The following is a 24,479-nucleotide window of genomic DNA, read 5'->3' as shown; positions in this document are numbered from 1 at the left end:
ATGCTGCTCTCTCTGATCCAACCAAAACAAACCCCAGCGTGCAGTCCCGGATTGCAACGAACGAAATTGCATAGATGCCCTAGCGGCAACTTATAGCAAAAAGACTAAGTTTTCACTCTAATGGCATATAAAACAACATAATGTTACTCTACATCCCACCAGACTGAAAACAATGGGAACCTTCTCTGGTTACACCTCCCAGGCTTCTACAATTTGCAAGCCATACGGATGCTGAGACTAAGGAAGATGAGGGAATTTTACAATTTATAATTCACGTCCCATCTGCTCAGCGCGGTAAAGTTCGCTAGGGCATCTATGCCATTTCGTTCGTTGCAATCCGGGACTTCACGCCGGGGTTTCTTTTGGTTGGATCAGAGAGAGCAGCATAATATGTGCCTCCTGATGAGAGACTAATAAGTTTCGAAACCGGTAGAGGTGCTTGCTGCACTCTCTGATTGGACTAGAATATGGTGCGGCTGTATTTTCGTTTTGCAACGAAATTGAAAATGGTTATTCATTTTTGATTTACATGTTTACTCTGATTGGAGTACGAAGGGAACCATTCTCGTTGGAACTTTACCGCGCTGAGCAGATGTGACATGAATTATAAATTGTACAATTCCCTCATCTTCCTTAGTCTCAGCATCCATATAGCTTGCAAATTGTAGAAGCCTCGGAGGTGTAACCAGAGAAGGTTCCCATTATTTTCAGTCTGGTGGGATGTAGAGTAACATTATGTTGTTTTATATGCCATTAGAGTGAAAACTTAGTCTATTGTGATATATATTCATGGTGGGGTGTAATGCTAGTTCGCGTCCGTAGTAAAATACTACACGTGCACCCTGGGTAATGCTAAATGAACTAGCACAATAGGCAGCCAGACAATCTAGAATCTCTAGATCTCCTGGCAAGGAACACATTAAAATAATTAAAATAATAAGATATGCCTCCAACCAACAACTTAAAGGGACCTTCTCAGGACCAAGCAACAAAACGACTCGGACCAAGCGTCCGAATATGCCATTTAAACATAGAAGGTATTAGTAGAAGTAAATGTGAGTACCTTCAAAAGGTACTCATTGAAAATAATATCGACGTAGTCGCAATTCAGGAAACCCATGTAGAAAACGAGGAACAAATTCTCGCTAGAGGAAGAATTCATGGTTACGATTTACTGGGTGCAACTTACCATCCAGCTTATGGAGTAGCAACCTATGTACGAAACAAAATAGAAAATGCACACATATGTTCTACATCAGACATAAATAACATTCATACGGTTACCATACAAATTGGCGAAATTACTGTCAGCAATATTTATAAACCACCGGCAGTCCTGTGGCCTCCGCATGTTATTCACGCCCACCCACACCCCTCAGTGTATGTTGGAGATTTTAACAGCCATCACGAACTCTGGAAGTATAGACAAAGTGATCAAAACGGCGAGGCTTTGATAAATTGGAGCGAAGGGGCTGGCACGTATTTAGTCTTTGACGCTAAAGATAGGGGAACTTTTCGATCTGCAGCCTGGAGGCGAGAATACAACCCAGACCTATCCTTTGTCTCCACAAACGAAAACAATCAACCCCTGGCAGCTTCACGTACAGTGCTCCCAGATTTTCCACATAGCCAACATAGACCAGTTGTAATAGAAGTTGGCATCAAAATACCAATAATAACATCTTTCCCTCGACCTAGGTGGAACTTTAAAAAAGCAGACTGGGCGACTTTTACTGCGAGATTGGACAAATGTCTCGGATGGATAACCCCAACACGCACAAACTATATGAGGTTTGTTGGCGCAGTTATATCTACAGCGAAGAAAACTATACCCAGAGGATATCGTAGAGATTATGTCCCAGGATGGGATGAAAAATGCGAAAAATTGTATCAAGAATACAACGAAAGCCAAGACCGAGAAATTGCGGACGAACTGCTGCACAGTTTGGATGCAGCCAGACGGCAAAAATGGATGGAAACTGTGGAAAAACTAGACTTTAGTAAATCAAGCAGCAAAGCGTGGTCCTTACTTAGAAAACTTGGTAGTAGCAGACACTCAACTAGAGACAAAGTACCAATAGTTCCCAACAGAGTGGCCTCCCACATTGTAGCAAACTCAAGGGCACCTAGAGATCGTGACCACACCACCAAAGTAAAACAAGACCTAAAAATATTAAAGTCTGCATGCCCGCCTACATCTGAATACTCTGACGAGTTTACTCCAGAAGAAATTACCTCAGCAATATCAGAAATTAAATCTGGAAAGGCACCCGGCTCCGATAAAATACATCCAGAATTTTTACTCCATTGTGGCAAATATGCTAGGAAATGGCTGGCTGATTTCTACACAGATATATTAAAATCAGGAGAAATCCCCCATTTCCTTAAAAAGGCCTCCATTATAGCCATATTGAAACCAGGAAAAGCACATGATCAACCCCAAAACTACCGACCGATTGCACTGCTGAGCTGTGTCTATAAACTGTTGGAACGCTTAATCCACAACAGAATTAGTAACACCATATTGGGGGTGATACCTATTGAGCAAGCAGGGTTCAGACCTAACCGCAGCTGCACAGATCAGATCCTATCCCTAACAACACATATCGAAGCAGGTTTTCAAAGAAAGCAAAAAACATCCGTTGCTTTCATTGACCTATCAGCTGCATACGACACCGTCTGGAGACAAGGACTAATCTGCAAACTGATCCGTGCCATCCCGTGCCAAAAGGTAACCAAACTCATTGATAGCATGCTCACCGACAGACCTTTTCACGTCACAATGGGCAACTTAAGAAGTGTCCAAATGAAGCTCAGCAATGGACTGCCACAGGGATCTGTTTTGGCACCCTTACTCTTTAATTTATACATCGCGGACCTACCTAGGACAACTTCGCAGAAATTTGGGTACGCTGACGATTGGGCCATTGCAGCAAGACATAATAACATGAATGTTACAGAGACAATACTGACGGATGACCTTGCTGTTATGGGTGAATATTTTCGCAAATGGAGGCTACGGCCCAATGCAACGAAAACTGAAGTGTGCTGTTTCCATCTTAATAATGCCCAAGCCAACAAAAAACTCTCCGTTCACTTTGAAAACAGACTACTCGCTCATAACTCAACACCAAAATATCTTGGAGTGACTCTTGACAGAACCTTAAGTTTTAAGGAACACCTACAAAGAACGGCAGAAAAACTGAAGACGCGAAATAATATAATCCAAAAGCTATGTGGCACCACATGGGGGTCCTCAGCCTCCGTACTCAGATCATCCGCTCTCGGACTCGTATACTCGGCGGCTGAATATGCTTCGCCGGTATGGCTCAATAGCAAACACACGAAGATCATTGACACCCAATTAAACCAGACAATGCGAATGATCTCAGGTACAATTCGACCAACACCGAACTATTGGCTTCCCATTCTGAGTCACATTCCACCGCCTAAACTAAGAAGAAGTCATTCTCTTCTCAGAGAATATCGAAAAATCGAGGCTAACCATCAACTACCCATCCACCATGATAAGCTTGATATCGAAATGAAAAGACTGCGCTCCAGATATCCCCCATTGTTAAGGGCCACCTCCCTACATCAGGAACATTTCGACCTCACCAACGCTTGGAGAAGACAATGGGAGAGCGACTCACCACAGGAATCACACCAAATGGCCTGTATCGATCAGAAACCGCCAGGCTTTGAACTGCCCCGCAATACATGGACGGCGCTGAACAGAATAAGGACAGGGACCGGTAGATGTGCTGACAGCTTGCATAGATGGGGAAAGGCCCTTACTCCTGAGTGTGATTGTGGTGCGCAACGGCAGACCATCCGCCACATTATTGAGGAATGCCCCCGAAGGCGATACCCTGGAGTTTTCGATGAGTTCCTGAATGCGACCGAAAATGTTTTACAGTATATTAATACATTAGATGTTCGTTTGTGATACTTCATGTAGTGTTTTATATACTTTTTTTTTTAAATTATGTGTTCTTGTTGTATCTATGCCATACGATAAATAAATAAATATTCATGGTTATCAGTTGAAAATTGAGTATCGCATCTAAGACCAGTTATCGCGAGATAAAATAATATTTAAAAGAATAATTTTAAACTCACTAGATAAGAAGGTGCAATAGCCCATAAGGCTTTTCCAGCCTCTTTTTCTGTCTCAAAATACTTCAGAACCCTGAAAATAAATTCTTGCTCTTTTTCAGATAATTTTGAATAAATTTTTCCAGGTTAAAATTACATCGCCTGTAATCATAAACATACAATACCTAGACTGCGCGCTGTAATTTAAAATTGTTCTCCCAGTGCGACAGAGAAAAAGGTTTCTATCTAGGGTAGGCATATCTTTCTAATCGGCGGGGTTTATCAAATCAGCGGCAGTGACAAAAGGGAACTTGCACATTTTTTTTATTACATAATAATGTTCAGTTTTGTATAAAATAAGATTTCCAAAATTTCACGATTCAAAAACTCATAATAACTTAGAAGCGCAAATTTAAAGTCTTCTTTATCTTAAAATAGTTCAAACGAGCCGTGATGTCACAGAGTTTAACTATGTGGTTCCGTTTATGGTTATATTTACGTATATTCTTCTTCTTCTTCTTTAGTTTATTGGCCTCCACCTACTCAGGTATTTGGCCAGCTCGTCGTCGGGGTATTGGGACCGTGCAAGTTGCGCAAAGCGACACCTATTTCTACGCCCTGCACTTTTATTCGCACTTTTAATTGTATTGACCAATTACGTTAGTCCTGGTTGCTGGATAATTGTCAAGGCCATAGCCCAAAAAAATAATAAGAAGAAAAAATAAGATTCAGGTTATGTGATGAAAACGTAAACAATTGTATGTAGTAAATAAAATTAGTTATTAAAATGCAGTACTGCAAGCAAAATACAATTAATTAAATTTACCTTTATATAATAATTGCATATCATATCAATATTGTGGAGCAACATATAATTTTTCTCCTTCAACGACAGTAGATATGAAATGTACGTCAATTTGACAATTTCAATTGACAATATAAATTATTTAAGAAAGTTGCAATGTTTCTTCGCTATTCGCGCACGATCGTTTCACGTATCCCTTCCAAGTACTTGGACACCGCGAATAAAGGAAAAATATTTATATTCTAATGACATTTTATCGTATGTCGTTGTAATAATATATACCAGTTTGTTGAGATTGGAGTTTGATACAGTTTTTGAAGGAAAGGAAAGAAGGTTTACTATTGAAAATAAAACCATTTTGTAAAAGTACAAATTTTCTATGAATAGTTCAAACGATAAGAAACACTTTTAACGTCACATAACTGTATTTTTTTACTGACGTTTATAATGTCTAATTTAAAATTATATATACAATTGGTGTAGAATGTAAACATACAACCCCGTGACGTCACGACGCGTTTTGGGGTGGTTGGTATAAGTTGAATTTTTAGTCGTCTTTAGGGGCCAAACGAAAGACAAACAAAACTTTTTTACCTTTGATACAGGTTCTAAATTATGTTCTATTGTGATTTATACCATTTTTTCGAATTTAAAATTTTATGCAAGTTCCCTAATAAACCTAACGTCATTGGATAAACCCCATCAATTAGAAAGAGACGCTTACCCTAAATACAAACACTTTTCTCTGTCGCACTGGGGAACAGTTTTAGATTGCAGCGCACAGTCTAGATATTATGTCTATGCCTGTAATGGACAATAATTACATGAACGGCTTTGACATTTTGAGGTTAGACAATATTAATACATCATTCGCTCACGGATCGACAGTTATAGGACTAGGTGTGGTTAAATACTGATCAATAAAATATCTGAACATAAATATGCTTTCTTACTATATGAATATAATATTAAGATGCAATATGTTGATTTTCTTCGAAACATAGTCACGGACATACAATTTTTTATCGTTATCTAGTAAAGGTATAGAAATAAATGGGGCATTGAACAAAGGCCATGAGAGGAACCATAAAAATGTGCGTATGACAACTGATTTTTTTTCTATTATGATAATGATCAAGTTGTTTATGCAAAAATCAGGTTTATTAAAACTACAGATTTTTAATAAAGCTAAAATGCCCATGTGTATGTAACACTGAAGCATCAGTCAAACAAAAAGCAAGCCTGTTGAAGTAGCATCTTTCTTGTTTGATAACTTGTTTGAAAAATTTTAATTCTACCCACACAAACTGATATACCGTGATCACTAGGACCTGCTCACAAATAATGTGAAATATATAAAAACATGTTATTAAGCAAAATGAATGAAAGATTTACTAATCGATACTGGCGCATACATCAGTAATGATGGCATCCACGATTCACTTTAAGATTAAGATTAAACCTATTCAGTTAAATACTTTAAAATGCACACACATAGTAAAATAAATCACTTGAGAAAGGCACTCTGCCGAAACATCTGTAGTCACATAATATTATAATAAATTTTGTGGAAGTATCGAAAACAAAAGTTTTCAGTGTTTTTGCTAGATAAAATGAACTTTCATCAAGTAACGGTCGAATCCATCAATTAGATTAAGATTAAGATAAATGTACGGTAGTTGCATGTTCAATAAATTTTAAAAAACACGATAACATAATACAGTAAATAGACATATGATTTTAAGAGAAAGTTAAAGGCCTCAAAAGAAGAGACCTATTAATAAGACATGGAGATATGTCATGAGCTAAATGTATATGTTACCGGCCCAACCCGATTTCAGGACAAACTAGTTTGGCCTAGGCCAATCTTGTGTCCTCAAACTTCTCACTGTATTTGCTTATAAGCCAAAAAATTGTTTATCACTTTAAAACAGTGCTGAGGCCGCTTAAATAATCCCATTTTAATTCTGTAAAGTGTATTAGATAGGTAGAGAACTTCTTTATATGTAAAAAAATTAGCAAACTTCTAAATAGTCTACTTTTTCTTCAGAAAGTTTATAAAAAATTTGAACTTTTTAAAAAAAATTAGATTGCAAAATTATTCTGCAAAATCTATCAGGTCGATTTTAATGAAATTTGGTGAACGATTTAAGTATGTTGTAAGAATTTTCTAAGCGAATTACGAGAGTTCTAAGTACAACCAAAGTGGTTGAAAAACATTGAATAAAAACAGGCTTATTTTGCCCACTTATTTTGTATTTATTGCTATTTTACAGAAAATGTAATAGTTTAAGACATTTTTAACCAGTCGTTTATCATACAAAATTCAATTATCTTTATTTTATTTCCCTACGACTTTGTTCCAAAATGAATCGTTTTAAAGTTATAAACAAAGAAAATAGAAAAAAATCGATGTTTTTCGAAATTTTTTAATACTTTAATTTTTTTATTAATGTTCCGGGCATATTTGAGAAGGAGCATAAGTCAATTATTATCGTTGAAGTTGTTACCTAACTTTATCTGCAAATATCCGAATGCCACCTCGCACATCCAAAAATAGACCTTTTTTCACAGATCCGCCCTGGTCTATTAGTAGTCTTGCAGTTTCTCCCAAATAGAAATTGTTTACATAATATGGTATTGTTGTCATCCTGGAATCCCTTCTTGTGGGTGTTTCTGGATTACTCGTGTTTGTTTTGTTATGTTCTTTTTTCTATATTGTGCAATTCCTTGTTAATAAATGTCCATAAGTAGTCATTTTTCGTTGAAACTTTTGATAGCAGTTTTTTTTTTCTTTTTGAAATACCTATTCATGAGAGCAGGTGTTTTGGACCCTATCATTTAATGATTTTGATGATTTGAGTGGTAATTTAAATATCTGTTGGTGTGGGTTGGTTTTCTGTAAACTTTTGTTGCATATCCTGTATCCTCTTTTGTGATTAACACATTCAGAAAACGAAGTGAATTGTTGTTTTCTTTTTCTATGGTGAATTTGATTGACTCTTTTTTGTTGTTAATGTCCAACAGAAATTTATTCAATGGTTCTGGTCTATGAGGCCAAACGGAGAACACATCATCTACATATTGCCACCATACTATGGGCTGTTTGTCTGGTTTGTGTACAATGTTTTGTTCTCAATCCTTCATTCATATCACAGGCCTACAGAAAAAAAATTTTGTTTTGGTGCCGTGAATCTTTAAGCTGATTTTTACTATATTAGGGGCGATAAATCGAAATATGGATTCCGTTTTATTGTATCAGCTCTAGTTTTATGGATATGGCACATTCCGAAATTAGTAGTTTTAATATTTGAGATAATGAAGAATATGCTATTCAAAGGAATATACATTGTTAATTAAATTTCTTCCTCAGAATATTTCTTGTTCTCACTGTATTACGCTTTATCTATGCAAGAAATAATACTTTAATGTCGTTACATTACTATTTTATAAGGAAATAAAATAGCTTGGAAAGTATTTTCAAACTTTTAAAATGATACATTTACCACCTGTAAACCCATTCAGCCTCCACCTAATAAAATACATACTAGGTGCTTCAAAATCACTATTAGTGCTGCTATCTGTCTAAAACTTGCTGGAATCTTTGATGGACCACAGATCAGACTTCTTAAAAAGGATCCGGCTTTTGTGCGGTCAATGAATGAGGTAGAGAAAAAGCTTGGCTTTCATTTGTGGACATTATGAAAACTTTTCTGGGAAATCACAAAAGTGAAAACTATGCTGAGCTGGTAAACAGTTTGCTGAATAACTTACAATCACTTGGATGTAATATGAGCATCAAAGTCCACTATCTTCACAGCCACCTGGGCCTCGATTTTTGACCCTTCGCTTCGTTATCGAACCTATTCGCTACGTATACTAAACATATACGAAGCGAATACGTTCGATAACGAAGCGAATACGTTCGATAACGAAGCGAATGGTTAAAAATCGAGGCCCTGGACCGTTTCCCTGAAAAGTTAGGTGACACAAGTGAGGAGCAAGGTGAGAGATTTCACCAAGACATAAAAATCATGGAGAACTGCTACCAAAGAAGATGGGACACCCATATGGTGGCAGATTTTTGCTGTAGTTTAAAGAGAGACTGTTCAGAGAATTCATTCCAGGAAATCATGCAAGCGAAGCTTTCGTTACGTCAAGTAAAGTTTTTTTTTCAATTTTGTTAGTTTTTTTCTCAAAACTAATTGTATATCTGTTTCATTATACAAAGTGTTTTATTGTAGTTATGTAAATGGCTTAAAATATACGTATTTTCTAATTGTGTGATTTTTATTTCAATTTAGTATATCCATATAAGCATATTCGTATTTTAATGCATAAAAGCTGGCATGACCTACGTTATCTTGAAAACTAGAGCTGATAGGGCAAAACTAAAGCCATATTCTGAATCAGCATCCGAAATATACCTAAAATCAGCTCTAAATACTTTGGCACCAAAAAAACTGTAGGCCTGTGAATCCTCCTAATTCATAATCATTATTATTAAAGTACCGGAGGGACCGCAGACGTTCGGATACAATTAGCGTCTCTTTGCAAAGACAATGACGTCGACTTTGCAAAGTAACAACACACTCAACACACACACTACACATTACACCTGAGTTAGTGATAAGTTATACAATTACGTGGCTAAAGGTTCTAGTTCTAAACCAAGGCCAGAATCAGAGAAAAAAACATTGTAAATAAGTATTGTGTGCACAGAGTGTTAGTAGCTACATGATAGCTAATACATTGAGTTTTGTTTTGATGACAATGTATCGCCCACCTTCTAGTTTAACTCTTATTATTTTAAAATTTTTCTCCAATGGCACATTGGTGAAGAGGCTGGGGATATCAAAACTAACTAGCATATTGTTATAATTGTAGTTTATTTCTACTAGTTCTTGCAATAGTTCAAGAAAGTTTGATTTTTACGAGTGATTATAAATAAGCGTCTGATGAATCAATTTGTCATAAGATTTTCAGGGCCCTAATAACTAATACGAACACCGCAGGATTTTGTAAAAAGTACGCCCGTCAGAGTCTTAATAATAATAATAATTAAAAGGGATTAAAATAAGAATTGGCAATTGTTATTAAGAGCCGGCTATTGTAATAAGGGCCAGAGCTATTGTTATATCTCCTCTATACCGGTGGGCACAGATAAACATCTTAAATTCACAACATTTTTAGCGGCGGACTCTATTAATGTATTTATTTCGTTCGAGCCGCCCGTACTATAAATTTCTTAAAAATTTCGATTTAATACCACGCCTCGATTGTGAAAATATTATAATACTAACTTTACGCACGTGGGATCGGTACTCACCGGAGGGACCGCAGACGTTCGGAAACAATTAGCGTCTCTTTGCAAAGACAATGACGTTGACTTTGCAAAGTAACAAGACACTTACTCAACACACACACTACACATTACTCCCTTGACTTAGTGAAAAGTTATACAATTACGTGGCTAAAGGTTCTAGTTCTAAACCAAAGCCAGAATCAGAGAAAAAAAAAACTTTACGCACGGTAATCAATTGGTTCAGACTTTTGAAGCCCTTTGAATATGTCTTAAAGTACCTCGACATTTTCGACGGTGCGGTGCCAAGAATCGAACCCGGACATATCTTACATGATAGTGCCAATATATGTACCCTTTCAGCTATCACGAAGTTTCTAAAGAATCAGTTGCGCACCCGGGGGGTTTGGGGGTTAACACCCCTCCCAGGGCATACAAAGAATAGTAGGAAAATGGAACCTGTCTTTAACAAACTATACAAAAAAATTTCTGTGCCCATGCCAACCCCCCCCCCTCCAGAGGAAAATTTTATGTGCGCCCCTGTAAAGAATCAAACAAGTATCTACTTATTTCCTAGAAGTAAACCGAGCATGCTTCAAATCGAGGGTACTTCATCTAACATCTGAAACGAATCAATAAAAATACGATAAGAAGTCCAATTGATCACCACTTGTTCAATTTATAATTATTACATTCTAGTCTACACTAACTTCGTAAATACTGGTGAATATTAGGCATGCAAGAATTATAGAAGAATTTAATTTTATTATAATTAATTTTAAGAAAAGTGTAAACCAAAAAACATTTCAATTTGTAATAACAATTATTGCCATTGTTTCAAAATTTTAAACTCGTACAATCAAATTTTTGTTAAAAAGTATTTATTTTTAAATCATCCATTTACTTGCAACAGCGAAAGGTTCAATTAATGGATCTTATATCTTTATACACATAGTTTCAAAAGTTATGCAGAAAAGTTATTCTTCATAAAAAGCTCTTCATGCTCTAAGATTTATGATGCAACCATCATATATAAAATTTTATTAATTTTATACGAGGTATATAAAAAATATGAATTTCGATCAAGAGTAAAGTGCCTTTATAGTTCATAACATTTAAATTAGAATGATATAATTGCACATTAAAACATAATTATTAATTCTAAACAACTTCATAATAGCAATTTTTCATATTAGGAATTAAAATATGTAAATAAACAAAGTTTTCGTTATGATAATGCTCGCATTTTCAGCTTGTTTTAACTTATTTTCTTAACTTTAATATTTTAGATTTTTCTTTGGTATTTACACAGGTGGGCAATGGTTTACTCAAACTTCTCTTTTGAACTTATACCGGGTGGAAGAAAAGATATGTTCTTCTGATAAAAGTTTGAGACACCTAGTAGGGAGGAGGAGGTAGAAGTGTGGGTATACATCGAAATCATATTATAGCCTTACGTTTTATGAACATTTTGGCTTTTGAATGTCCCTAATATCTTTAGAAACAAAGAAATTATGACGGTTTTATTTTTTAACATGACGTGTTTTAACTGAAACAAAACTAAATTAACAATAAAAAATAACAGTTAATAAACCTTTAAAACAGAAAGGCACATAACGGCAACAATTCTGGTCGACACCTTAAGAGTTTACTTGCAGAGCGGTATGCACAGCTCAACATAAGAGATATGACATTGTTTAAGGGAGGCTCTGTGATGTTTTGGGGTGGAATTTCCTTGAGAGTAGGTACGGATTTGGTGTCTACGTGGAGGCTCTTTAAAGATCGCTGGGTCAGTTAAAATCCGTCAGGCTCGCATGTCGTCAGTTAAAACACATATTAAAGATTAAAACCGTGTAGTTTCTTTGTTATTAAATATATCAGAAAAACTAAAAAAACAAAATGTTTACAAAATATGAGACTATAACATAATTTCGATTTATACCCCCTGTTGTACCTTTTTCTCCCTACAGGGTGTCTTAAACTTTTGTTTCAGTTAACACATACAGTCAAAATCGTTTACAACGACACCGGCTATAACGTACAATCGGATATAACAAACAAAATGGTAGGTCCCGTAAAATGTCATATAAAAAAAGCATTTATATTGCTTATAACGAACAAATCGGTTAGAGCAACCATATTTCTTGGAACACTAACAGTCGAAATATTGGTTACAGCGTACATATGTGTACCTCAGAGAAATACAACATCCATTTTTTCAATTATGACCTTTTTACACACTATATTTATAATAAACAATTATAACAAATGCATGATTAAGGGCCAATTTCTCATATCGAGTTCAACTCCAGTTTAACCTGAACTTTTAGTGAACGTCAGTTTAAAGTCAAAATCGTCTTTTTCAATTCACGTTCAACCGATGGCAGTTTAAACTTGAACGCTGCAATTCGGCTGTTCAAAGATTCCAGAACCATAGATCAAAGCAGGTATGAGAAATCGACCCTTAAACGACAATAGATACACCTAATATAATATTGTTTCCTCATCTCAATAAATAGCTGTAGCAGTAACACTTTTTGTTGAAAAAAGTTTAAAATTGCTTTGCTGTAAAGTTATGAAAATGGGCATTGTATTGTATCTCTCCGAGGTATCGATATTACCACGAAATAAAAAGGAAGGTTTTATTAGTTTATGGTTATGATGGTACATCCGAGCAGGGTCCACTTATAAGTCCTTTAGACACTAGACTTCCTAGGTGGGTTCATTATCACAAGATTTTGAACATATTATAAGTATAGATTAAGTTACACATTTTTGCATCATAAACTTACAACGAACTGACTGTTGCTACCAGTGTAATATCGTTTATAGCAACCTGTTCGTTATAGCAGATAGCCGCTTACAGAGAACACTGGCTACAACATACAAAAACCACCAGTCCCCTGAAGTTCGTTATAAACGGTTTTGACTGTATGTCCAAGAATAAAACCGTCTATTTTCTTTGTTTCTAAAGATATCAGGGACATCAAAAAACTAAATGTTCACAAAACATAAGACTACATTACAATTTTGGTGTATATCCATACATGTACATTGTCCTCGATACGGGGTGTCTCAAACTTGATATAAGAAAAACATATATTTTCTTTCATCCGCTATGTTTTTTTAAACATCCTTTATTTACTGCAATATGTTTTTACAATTAAAAAAAAAACAATAAGCAATAGGTTTATCACATTAACATAGTGGAAATCCATCCAGTGATGAAAATCCTTTGATATACATTTCTGACAAAAATATCTGAGATCTAAATAACAATTTACAAAGACATATTTTACGAACATATAAAAAAAAAACATCAATAGTTAAAATACACACACATTAAATTATATAGTCTACGTCTCAGTAATTACAGGTACAGAAAGGTCTAATGGGTCACGGTACCCATTTCATCCGGTATAAGTTCAAAAAAAAGTTTCAGTAAACCTTTACTCAACAGTGTAAATACCAAAAAAAAATCTAAAATAATAAAAGAAACATTAGCGGAATCCGTTAACCTGTTCATGAAAAAATCAACTATGAGCATAATGTTAGGTGATGCGTAACTTTTGAGACTATGTTTATTTTTGTATTCCATTTGATCATTCAAGTTTATCGACATACAATATTTATGGTTTAAATTTTAAAATTTTACAGATTGGGATGCCCCTTCATGGTTCATCCGCCATTTGACTTAGATTGGTAATAATATGTAGTATAAAATCCCAGCTAATCAGAAGCGTTTCACGAAAAGACCAAACCGTCTGCGGAATACAACAAACCATTGGCACTGTTATTCGTGGACTACGCGAAAGCATTCGATACCATAAGCCAGTAATGTTAAAAGTATTGACAGAATGCCGAATAAACCGTCGCTGTACTAAGATATTCAAATATATCTACCAAAATGCCACGTAAGACTATCTAAACAAATAAATTATGTATACAGCAGGGAGTACGGAAAGGTAAGGATAGTATACAAAGTATGAAGTAAAAACCACTTCTATGTAATTGGTATATTTATTAAAAATTTTAAAAATCCCAATAGATTGAAAAAATGTGCCCAATTCAGAACGTTTTCGGACCTATCAGTCCATCATCAGTGAATCTAAAATAGAATAAGTAATCCCACTATTAAAATTGAAAGATGGTTGAAATTTTGAAAGTTAAAAAATGTGGTTATGATTACTTATTCAAATACTTGCTAAATAGCCCCAGAACCAAACAATGGTTGAAATTATAATTCGATCTACAGACGGAAAAATGAAAGAATGCCCATGAACGATCACATCGATCACTTATTTTGTACTTGCTATCTTTTTCTATAACAAACGTTTGTTATTTATAGACAAAGACAGCAAATACAAAATAAGTGATTGATGTGATCGTTCATGGGTATTCTTTCATTTTTCAGACTGTACATTATGTTGTAGTAATATTGAACAGGCTAAACGCCGATGTTAAAAGATATAACCTCGGGGAACATGATGAAACTCTACCAAGAAACTCAATCACCATCTTAGGCCAACGTTGACTACCAAGTGTCAAAAGTTTGTAAGGAACTGTTTGAAGTGACATTGACAGTAGAGAAGAAGGTAGTCGATTTTCAAAGGTTTTAACAAAAGGTCATGATCCAAAACAGTGATAATATGATAAAGATTTTAATATCTGAAAATGTCTAACATTTAAATCTATTGTTTTTTGAAAAAGAAAATTGTGTTTTACAAAATTTTAGAATATAAAATTATTTTACTTTGACTGTTTACTATAAAATTAAATTGATCAAATTGATTAAAAAGGAAGTATGAGCTGCTAGTAATAATGATAAACAAAAAGATAAAAACAGATGATGGTGAGAGAGGAGAAAGAATAAATTTTAAATTGGAATACTATTATACAAAGAAATTACCATTTTCGCAAAATTATTTATATGTATATTGTATCGGTGGTTGTATATTTATGTAAAAGGGAAATTATTTTTATTTAAATGTAAATGAAAATTGTTAAAATAATGAATTGGAGTTAGGATACAGTATAATAGTATGAAATATGTAAATTAAAAGGATTGTAATTATTATGAGATATTTTTAAAAAAATTTGAGAGAATTCTTGTGACAAAGTGGGGGGTATGTAAAATTGAAGATAACGAAATGTAAGATTATAGCTGAGCCCAGTTGATACCAAGATGAAATTAAAATTAAATTAATATTGAAAAAAGTGTAATGAATAAAATAAAATTAGTAAAACCGAATTAAGAGAACAAATATTGATATAATTTAATTGTAATAAAGACGGGTTTAAATGAAAGAACTGAAATTAAGTGATGAAATGTTAATTGGAGAGGTAAAATATATTTGGAAATAGTCAAAGACAAAAAGTAAAGGACTGTGGTGTAAGGTCGAAGGACAAGTGTAATAAGGGAAAGAGAGGGATGGAGAAAAGAGGGGTGTGAAGGTTAAACTGAATGAAGTAATGAAATGAAGTGAGAAGATAGTAGGGTGAATTAATTGGGTTTAAATTAATAGGGGTTCGTGTAGTTAGTAATGATTTGTGTGTGTAAAGGAGTTTGGAAACAGTGAGGGAAAGAAGAAGATAGTTGAAAAGGGCGAATAAGTTTTACCGTTTTTCAAAAAACAATAGATTTAAATGTTATTTTCAGATATTAAAATCTTTATCATATTATCATTGTCTTGGATCATGACCTTTTGTTAAAACCTTTGAAAATCGACTACCTTCTTCTCTACTGTCAATGTCACTCCAAACAGTTCCTTACAAACTTTTGACACTTGGTAGTCAACGTTGGCCTAAGATGGTTGATTTAGTTTTTTTGGTAGAGTTTCATCATGTTCCCGGAGGTTATATCTTTTAACATCGGCGTTTAGCCTTTTCAATATTACTACAACATAATGTACAGTCTGAAAACTGAAAGAATACCCATGAACGATCACATCAATCACTTATTTTGTATTTTTGCTGTCTTTGTCTATAAATAACAAACGTTTGTTATAGAAAAATATAGCAAATACAAAATAAGTGATTGATGTGATCGTTCATGGGTATTTTTTAATTTTTCCGACTGTAGATCGAATTATAATTTCAACCATTGTTTGGTTCTTGGGCTATTTAGTAAGTATTTCAGTAAGTAATCATAACCACATTTTTTAACTTTCAAAATTTCAACCATCTTTCAATTTAAATAGTGGGATTACTTATTCTATTTTAGATTCACTGATTGATGCACTGATAGGTCCGAAAACGTTCTGAATTGGACACATTTTTTCAATCCATTGGGATTTTTAAAATTTTTAATAAATATACCAATTACATAGAAGTGGTTTTTACTTCATGTTACAGATTTTAACTATATGGTATACAGCCAACCTAGGAACTACCCTTTTAGTTTATACAAAGTATGTTCTAGAAGTTGTACTTGTAAGAAAGTAGAGCTGAATGAGTATCGTATGAACGTAAATGGAGAGAAGCTCAGTCATTTGAGATTCGCAGATGACATCGCCCTTATATCCGATCATATGGATAATGCAATAATAATGTTGGAAAAATTATATCACGCTTCCTTGGAGCACGGACTAAAGTTTAACATGAATAAGACGCAAATAATGACTACTCTGGTAATAAATCGAAAAAACTGATGATTATGGAAGGGATATTGAACAAACCGCATCGTATAAGTATGTCCCTAGGATATGAAATTCGATTGGACAGAGATAACCAGACATGTGAGCTCCCACGTAGCATAGTATTAGCCCGGGAACCGTTTGGTAAATTAAACTATGTATTTAAATTAGACTTACCCATATGCCTCAAAAGGAAAATATTTCACCAGTGTGTGTTACCTGTACTTACTTATAGAACGGAAACATTAAACATACAAAAAAGGTAGTGAACAAGATTCGCGTAACTCAGAAGACTATGGAGCGCCTGATGTTGGGTGTCTCCCTGAGAGACCAAATCCCCGACGAAGAAATACGTCGTAGAACACAAACAACAGACGCTATCGAACAAATCGCCAGAATATTAGACAATTGATGAACAAAACGTATTGTCGAGCGGAGGCTAAGATAAGAAGCACTCCGGAGCAGAGGACGCCTACCAACCAGATATACTGACGACCTGAAGTGTGTTAGCAGTAACTGGATGAAAGCTACACAAGACAGAGACAGATGGAAAGAGCTGACGGAGACCTATGTCCAGCAGTGAACGCGTACAAGTTAATGATGATGATGAATAGGGAGATACTTCTTAGGATACGGCCAGTTTCGTACTGAATCTTATTGATTGTCGAAGATGAAGCGGTTCCATTACTTTTGTATCAATGTATTGTGTAATTCATTTGTTCGTGCTATTGGATTTGGTAAGATTTAGCTTGGAATAGTAGGTTTTTATACTGTGAAATATAATAAAAATAGCAAAACAAAACAATAACAAAGCAACTGGAGCAACCCGTTAAAAAACATGCTTAATAATGAAACATGACGGGCCTATTCACAAACGGACCAGACAAAGAACACCTGAATACAATGGAAGATTATGGCTTACGCTGCACACTCTCTAGCGCAGAACCTGACAGTCAACCATTTCTTGTATGACTGCGAGGCATTAAGGTGGACATTCACGGTCATGCCATCGAGTCAAATTGTGTGATATAGAGCCAAATTTTGATCGTGAGTGTTGAATCATGATTGCTCTTTTGGCGTGATGCCAAAATCCGGATTTCCATTCGCTTCGTAATCCATCGCGTCATGCCGTTGCTTGATGCCAAGTCATCATTTCGTCTGCTCGTGAGTGGCGATACACCGCGTCATGCCATAGCGCCACCCTCCCGTCAATGTCCAAACCCACGTCAGTAGATATTCTATACCAATCCTGGAGCAGAGTAGGGTGGGGAAACCGGTTATTCGAGGTCACGTACCTGTTAGACCGGTTCCTGTCAAGGTCACGTGGAGGTCACTTTGAAGGCCACGGGTAGAAACTTGCGGCTGCGAGATCTCGGCTAAGAAGCAAAATCTTGGGAGAAGACTAGTCTAAGGCGGGGGTAATTCAAGTTAAATATCGCTCAAGGTCAAGTAGTTCGAGGTCATGTTCATGGCCAAGGTCGTCCAAGGTCATGTCAAGAACATGACCTCGAACTACTTGACCTTGAGCGATATTTAACGCGAATAACCCCGCCTTAGACTAGTCTTCTCCCAAGATTTTTTCTTAGTCGATATCTCGCAGCCGCAAGTTTCTACCCGTGACCTTCAAAGTGTCCTCTACGTGACCTTGACCTCCACGTGACCTTGACAGGAACCGGTCTAACAGATACGTGACCTTGAATAACCGGTTTCACCCACCCTAATGTGCTCCAGGAATATCTACTCGCGTTCATTTTTCGTTAATTCTACGCTGAGTTCTTCTTCGGACTCCGACAATGTGCGTCTTCACTGAACCACGTCAAACACGAAATGATAACCACTTTGGAGTGATCGTGAATGGGCTATGATTTTGGCGTCAATCCATTTGACTGAAGCCATTTGGCGTGGCTCCAAATGGATTGACCGTGAATGCTTTAGATCGCAGGCGGTAAACAATTTTTAGAAACTATCATGTGACTCCAAAAACATATGGTACCTATTCACTAGATATCTACAACCTAGTACAGGTCCAGGTGGCTATACCAGTCCAGTCTAGAGCAACAAAGGAGCATACAGAAGAAATATATAGAAACCAGTTGAGAAATATACTAAAAACAACATAAAAACATCAGAAAAAACAAAGCTGTTGAGAAAGAGACATTCAAAATTCAAACAAGAAAAAGCGTACACCGTGGATCTATGAAGAAATAAAATGAAAGTGTCAATGAACAGTGGAAGCTTACTTGAAATATGCATCGAAAAGAATACACGATTACTGAAGAATAAACTTGTTAAGCTCCATTTTGAAACTGCTAACAAAAGTACTAACGAGTAAGTTAACAAAAAACTATATATCAGATGAACAGCAATAATTCAACAGCGGAAGATTCTGTAACGATGAGGTCTTTGCAATCAGGCAAATGGTTGAGAGATTTTTAAAATACAACAAACCAATCTAAATGACAACTGGAAACAGACAGGGAGATTCGTTAAGTCCAATACTATTTAATTCAAAATGAAAAAAGTGTATCAAGTGGGAAATAAGGAAATAAAAATAATATGTGACGCAGTCCTTATAGGGGGAGAATGAAGGCTAAGGAATTTAATACAGATGATGAAAATCAGAGAAGATATATGCGTAGGAACAATATCCATAGACCAGGTAATGACCTATAAATACCTAGGTCATCAGATTTCCTTAGGAACAGATAACCAAACCGCTGAGCTTCTCAGTCGTATAAGACTGACATGTTTAGTCTTCAGCAAGTTCACCAATATGCCAATATTGGTGAAGTTTAGTCTTCAAATCAGCCGGCATACCAATATGCCAAAAGACAAACCTTTAATCAGTGTGTTTTGCCAGTGTTGATATACGGACCGGAAACGTTGACCATATCAAAGACAACAGTGCAAGAGACCCGTGTGGCTCAGAAGGCGATGGAGCGTGTTATGTTGGTCGTTTCAATGCGAGACAAGATTCAAAACCGCCAGCTATAGCGAAGATCAGGAGTAATTGATGCTGTAGAGAGAATAGTAACACTGAAGTGGAACTGGGCAGATCACGTGGCTTGAATGGCAGATATAACAGATGGACCAAGCGGATACTGGAATGGAGACCGGGAGATGATGCCTACCAACACGTCGAACTGACGAACTAAAACGTAGAAATTTGATGCAAGAGGCACATGATCGAAATAGATGGAAAATTATGAGTGAGATAAGTGAAGATTGAATTATGTTTATTTACAGTGGACAATAAAATATTGCCTAATGTGATTTTTTCCCATCAGAAAATATTTGTTTGTACCATAGGATGGAAAGAGCCCACCTGGACGCTATTATACTCAAATTAGCACCATTATATAAACATTAGAAGTATCACCAAATTTAAACCATTCTTGATAAAAATAATCTTAAAAATAAATTAATAATTAAAAATATCTGGGAAAATTATGAACCCTTATATGCAAATAATATTACAAATGGCATTACACATGCAAAAATTAACACAAATTTTAATTCTTCTATAATTTTCGTGGTTATATATTATTCATTAATGAGTTAAAATTGTTAGTACATGCAGAATCATAAAAATGACAAATTAATTAAGATAAACTACGATCTATGGAATGTACGATGGTTGTACGATTGTATAGAAGATATTACCTTGGAAGGCGGTAGGATCTGCGGGTTCATCGATGCCACTACGCAGATCCGGAATGGGAGCCATTACCGTCTGCAGTAGATTGCGTTTATGCGTCACGCCGTGAAGATTGATCGTGGGCAAACCCTCTACGGCCACATCGGTAGGTTTTAAAAGGAATGAAACTCTTGTTAAAATTTTTTGTTTTGGAAAATATCAAAGGGCACCTCCCGTTACGATAAACAAAATGCCCTCACTCCCAGAATTCAATTTTTTCATTTTTTTTTACACTCTATGTGGTTAAAAAATAAGATCCAGCGCAATTTTAACCCCACATCCCGTTCCCCCTCTTATCGTTACTAAAAACGTTATTTCTTGATTTTTTTTTAGGTGGGATGCAATAAATTTAAAAATTTCAAAAAATTGACACGCATATTTGAGACTTTTACAAAACATTATCTTTTATAGACCCGTAGGTTGAAGATAGGTGACCTCAAAATGAATTTTTTTTGAAAAAAGCGTATAACTTTTTTTTAAGATGATTTTTTTATTTTGTGTATTTTATCAAAAACTATATTTATAATTTTTCAGAGTTTTCCTTAAGTTGCACCACCTTCAGAAATCCAAAAAACCGGTTTTTGTAGAGGTTTTGGGGATTTTTCCATTTTATAAACTTCAAAATAAATCAAAACAAGGTTTTTTATAGGTTATATATAATTTGAAGTAACTGAGTGCGACAGGACATTCAAAAATGGGAGAAACACGTTCCAACCCCCTCTCCAATACATCAGGGGTTTTTGGCGGACCTTTAGGAGGAGGGGTATAAACGTGTTTCTCCCATTTTTAAATGTCCCAATGGACTCGATTATTTCAAATTATATATACTTAACTTGTAAAATAACCTTGATTTGATCTATTTTGAAGACTATAAAATGGATTCCCCTAAAAAGCCAGTTTTTCGGATTTTTGAAGGTGGCGCGCTTTACAGAAAAATCTAAAAAAATTATAAATGAATCGTTTATCGATGAAAGGGGGTAAGCGCCATTTTATACTTTTTGATTCAGTGTACCAGTGTTTGCTTCCTTTTAACACCAAACGACACGGATAAAGAAATAGAGAAGGGTTTCTTACTATAACTCTAAAAGTAGAAAATGGCGTTTACACCCTTTCAACAATAAACGATTCAAATATAGTTTTTGATAAAATACACAAAATAAAAAAATTCGACCTGCAGCCATCCTCAAAAAAAGTTACATACTCTAAAAAAAATAAATAAATAAATAAAAATGCATTTTGAAGTTATGTATACAGGGTTATTCACTATATTTTGACCCCCACCCCCTGTAAACTGCTTTATTTACAGAATTAGAAAAAAATGTAAAATACAAAAGTTATTCGATTTTTAAATTATGATTTCTTGACATATATATCATACTAGCGACGTCATCCATCTGGGCGTGATGACGTCATCGACTATTTTTTTAAATGAGAACAGGGGTCGTGTACTAGCTCATTTGAAAGGTTATTCAATTCTCTATTCAGTAATATAAACATTAAGATAATTATTTATACAAGGTGTCCAATTTTTTTTTTAAATTAAATTAATTGACACAAAAAGAAATGTCAGAAAGCAGAAATAAATGTTTATTGAACAAATAAACATTACTTTTCACTTAAATTCAATGGTCAACTGCCACCCATCTGCCTCATGGCAGTTTGAATATTGAATTTAAGCAAAAAACAATGTTTATGAACAATGAAGAATGTATGTAATTTATTTAATTCAAAATATCTTCTAGTGCTGTTAGAAAACAGAAATGAAAGTTTATTGCACAAATAAATATTGCTTTTTGCTTAAATTCAATGTTCAAACTGCCAAGAGGCAGATGGGTGGCAGTTGACCATTGAATTTAAGTGAAAAGTAATGTTTATTTGTTCAATAAACATTTATTTCTGTTTTCTAACAGCAGTAGATATTTTGAATTAAATACATTACATACATTCTTCTTTTTGTGTCAATTAATTTATGTAATTCAAAAAAAATTTTTTTGCACACCCTGTATAAATAATTGTCTTACTGTTTATATTAGTGAATACAAAGGACCAGGCAACACTCCTTATGGAAAAGTGGTCCCGGTCAAATTTGATGAAAGTTTGGTCAATGATACTTCTTGATGTGTAGATTAAAAAAGTCCATGGCACCTGGGTCTGAATAACTACTATTCTCGAGTTACAGCCTTCTGAAGTTATTGGATTCGAGTGCTCGGTTTACGTTAATTGCACTTATTTACAGTCAAGTGAACGAAAATATTTATTATTAGAAGAAGAGAAACTCATGTTCTTCATACATACTTGCGTGTTGTATATGAATTCGTGGTCAAAAATAGTTGGATCGTATTTTAGTCTCCAGAAAACCTCCGAAGAATCCTCAGAAAACTAAAGAAGTGCGGTATAAAATGTGCTGCTAGATCGATATAAGCATTATCATGTTTTCATGAATGCTTCTCAGTTATGAAATACCAGCAAAACTACAGTTCCGCATTATCTTTAGAAAACTACTGAACAGTGGCGGATCTATGGGGGTAATTCCACTCGTAACATGTTCCAGAATAATTAAAGAAAAAATTGTTGAAACATAAAAAATACATTAGTTGACATGAAACTTGTGCCGCATATCAGATATAAGACAGGTAGAGAACATGGACTTGATTTCAATACAAAAAAAAACAAAGTAAATGGTAGTTTGTAAATGCTAAATATTAATTACAATTGTCTATGGAAAAATCGGGTTTAAATCATCTTCGACTATTCGTATGTTAACATTTTGCTGATTTCGGTTAGATGCATCATACGTCGTGTTAACTAACGACCTATCAGGATACTTAACATTGGGTTGATGTCATGCAAAGCCTAAAAACCATAACACACTGGTGATATGAGCACAAGTACCTACAGTTCTCGCACCAGATTGACAGGTACAGTAGTACCCGTTAATCGGTTCTTCTACAGGCTCATCTTCATAATTATCTTCATCAACGTATAGGAAATGAATACTTTAATTGGTGTTTTGTAGCTTGCCGAAACCTAGAAAATACTCGAACTCTTATGAATCCCGGTTCATCCATATTCTCATCAATTTGAAACTCTTCGTCATTTTTTCTTACTATTTTATCTTTTATGTAAGATGGTGCCAGTTTCATTTGACATATCCCAATCGTAAGGTCTTTTAGGTAGTCTAAGTCGAAAACAGGAAAGTTAGCAAAATCATGATTATGAAGCCTTCTCTATTGACCATTTCTTCTATATGATTATACCTAAGTATGAATATTATAGTTGTTATAAAAATAACCCTACAAAATTATTCTCCATAATATTTTGTATTAAAAAGCTCATCATCATTGGCTGTAGAACCCCTGGTGGACCTCGGTCTGTTCGAGAATCAGCTTCCATTCCATTCTATCCTCCGCCTTGGTTTTCCAATTTCGTACTCTTAACACCCGTAACTCATCTTCTCTGGTCCTTAAATCGTACTCTGGGCCATGGGCGCCCATACCCATGGGCACGGGGGGCCGTGACCCCCTGGCTTTTCGGTTGCTTTGAATTATATGTCATATATATTATGTCTTCACGTTTGCCACCCCCCTAAAAATTTTTATATGGGCGCCCGTGCTCTGGGCTTACGTATTTTCGTCACACTATCCGCTCTTTGGTTATAAATGTGTTTTGATGGCTCCATCTCGTTCATTTTCGTTAAATAAAGTTATTTCATTAATTCTGGAACATGTTACCGGTGGAATTACCCCTATCCCCCCTAGATCCGCCACTGTTCAGTAGTTTTCTAAAGATAAAGCCGAACTGCAGTTTTGCTGGTATTGCATAACTGAGAAGCATTCATGAAAACATGATAATGTTTATATCGATCTAGCAGCACATTTTATACCGCACTTCTTTAGTTTTCTGAAGACTTTTCGGAGGTTTTCTGAAGACCCCCTGAGGTTT

At 35.2% G+C, this 24,479-nt stretch overlaps 1 protein-coding gene across 3 annotated transcripts in view; it reads right to left on the bottom strand.

The window, feature by feature from the left end:
- LOC114332661 (patronin) overlaps window positions 1-24,479 on the bottom strand; it is a gene marked incomplete at its 3' end in the record, with an annotated part of 223,071 nt that overhangs the window by 58,739 nt on the left and 139,853 nt on the right. For 2 of the 3 annotated variants that reach the window (XM_050649770.1, XM_050649771.1), the window contains 1 exon segment: window positions 20,504-20,629. In XM_050649770.1, the coding sequence (XP_050505727.1) occupies window positions 20,504-20,629 (126 nt within the window). 3 annotated transcript variants of the gene reach the window in all.

The sequence above is a fragment of the Diabrotica virgifera genome, chromosome 4, assembly GCF_917563875.1.
Source record: "Diabrotica virgifera virgifera chromosome 4, PGI_DIABVI_V3a".
Lineage (NCBI taxonomy): Eukaryota > Metazoa > Arthropoda > Insecta > Coleoptera > Chrysomelidae > Diabrotica > Diabrotica virgifera.
This window is presented reverse-complemented; position numbering and strand designations above follow the sequence as displayed.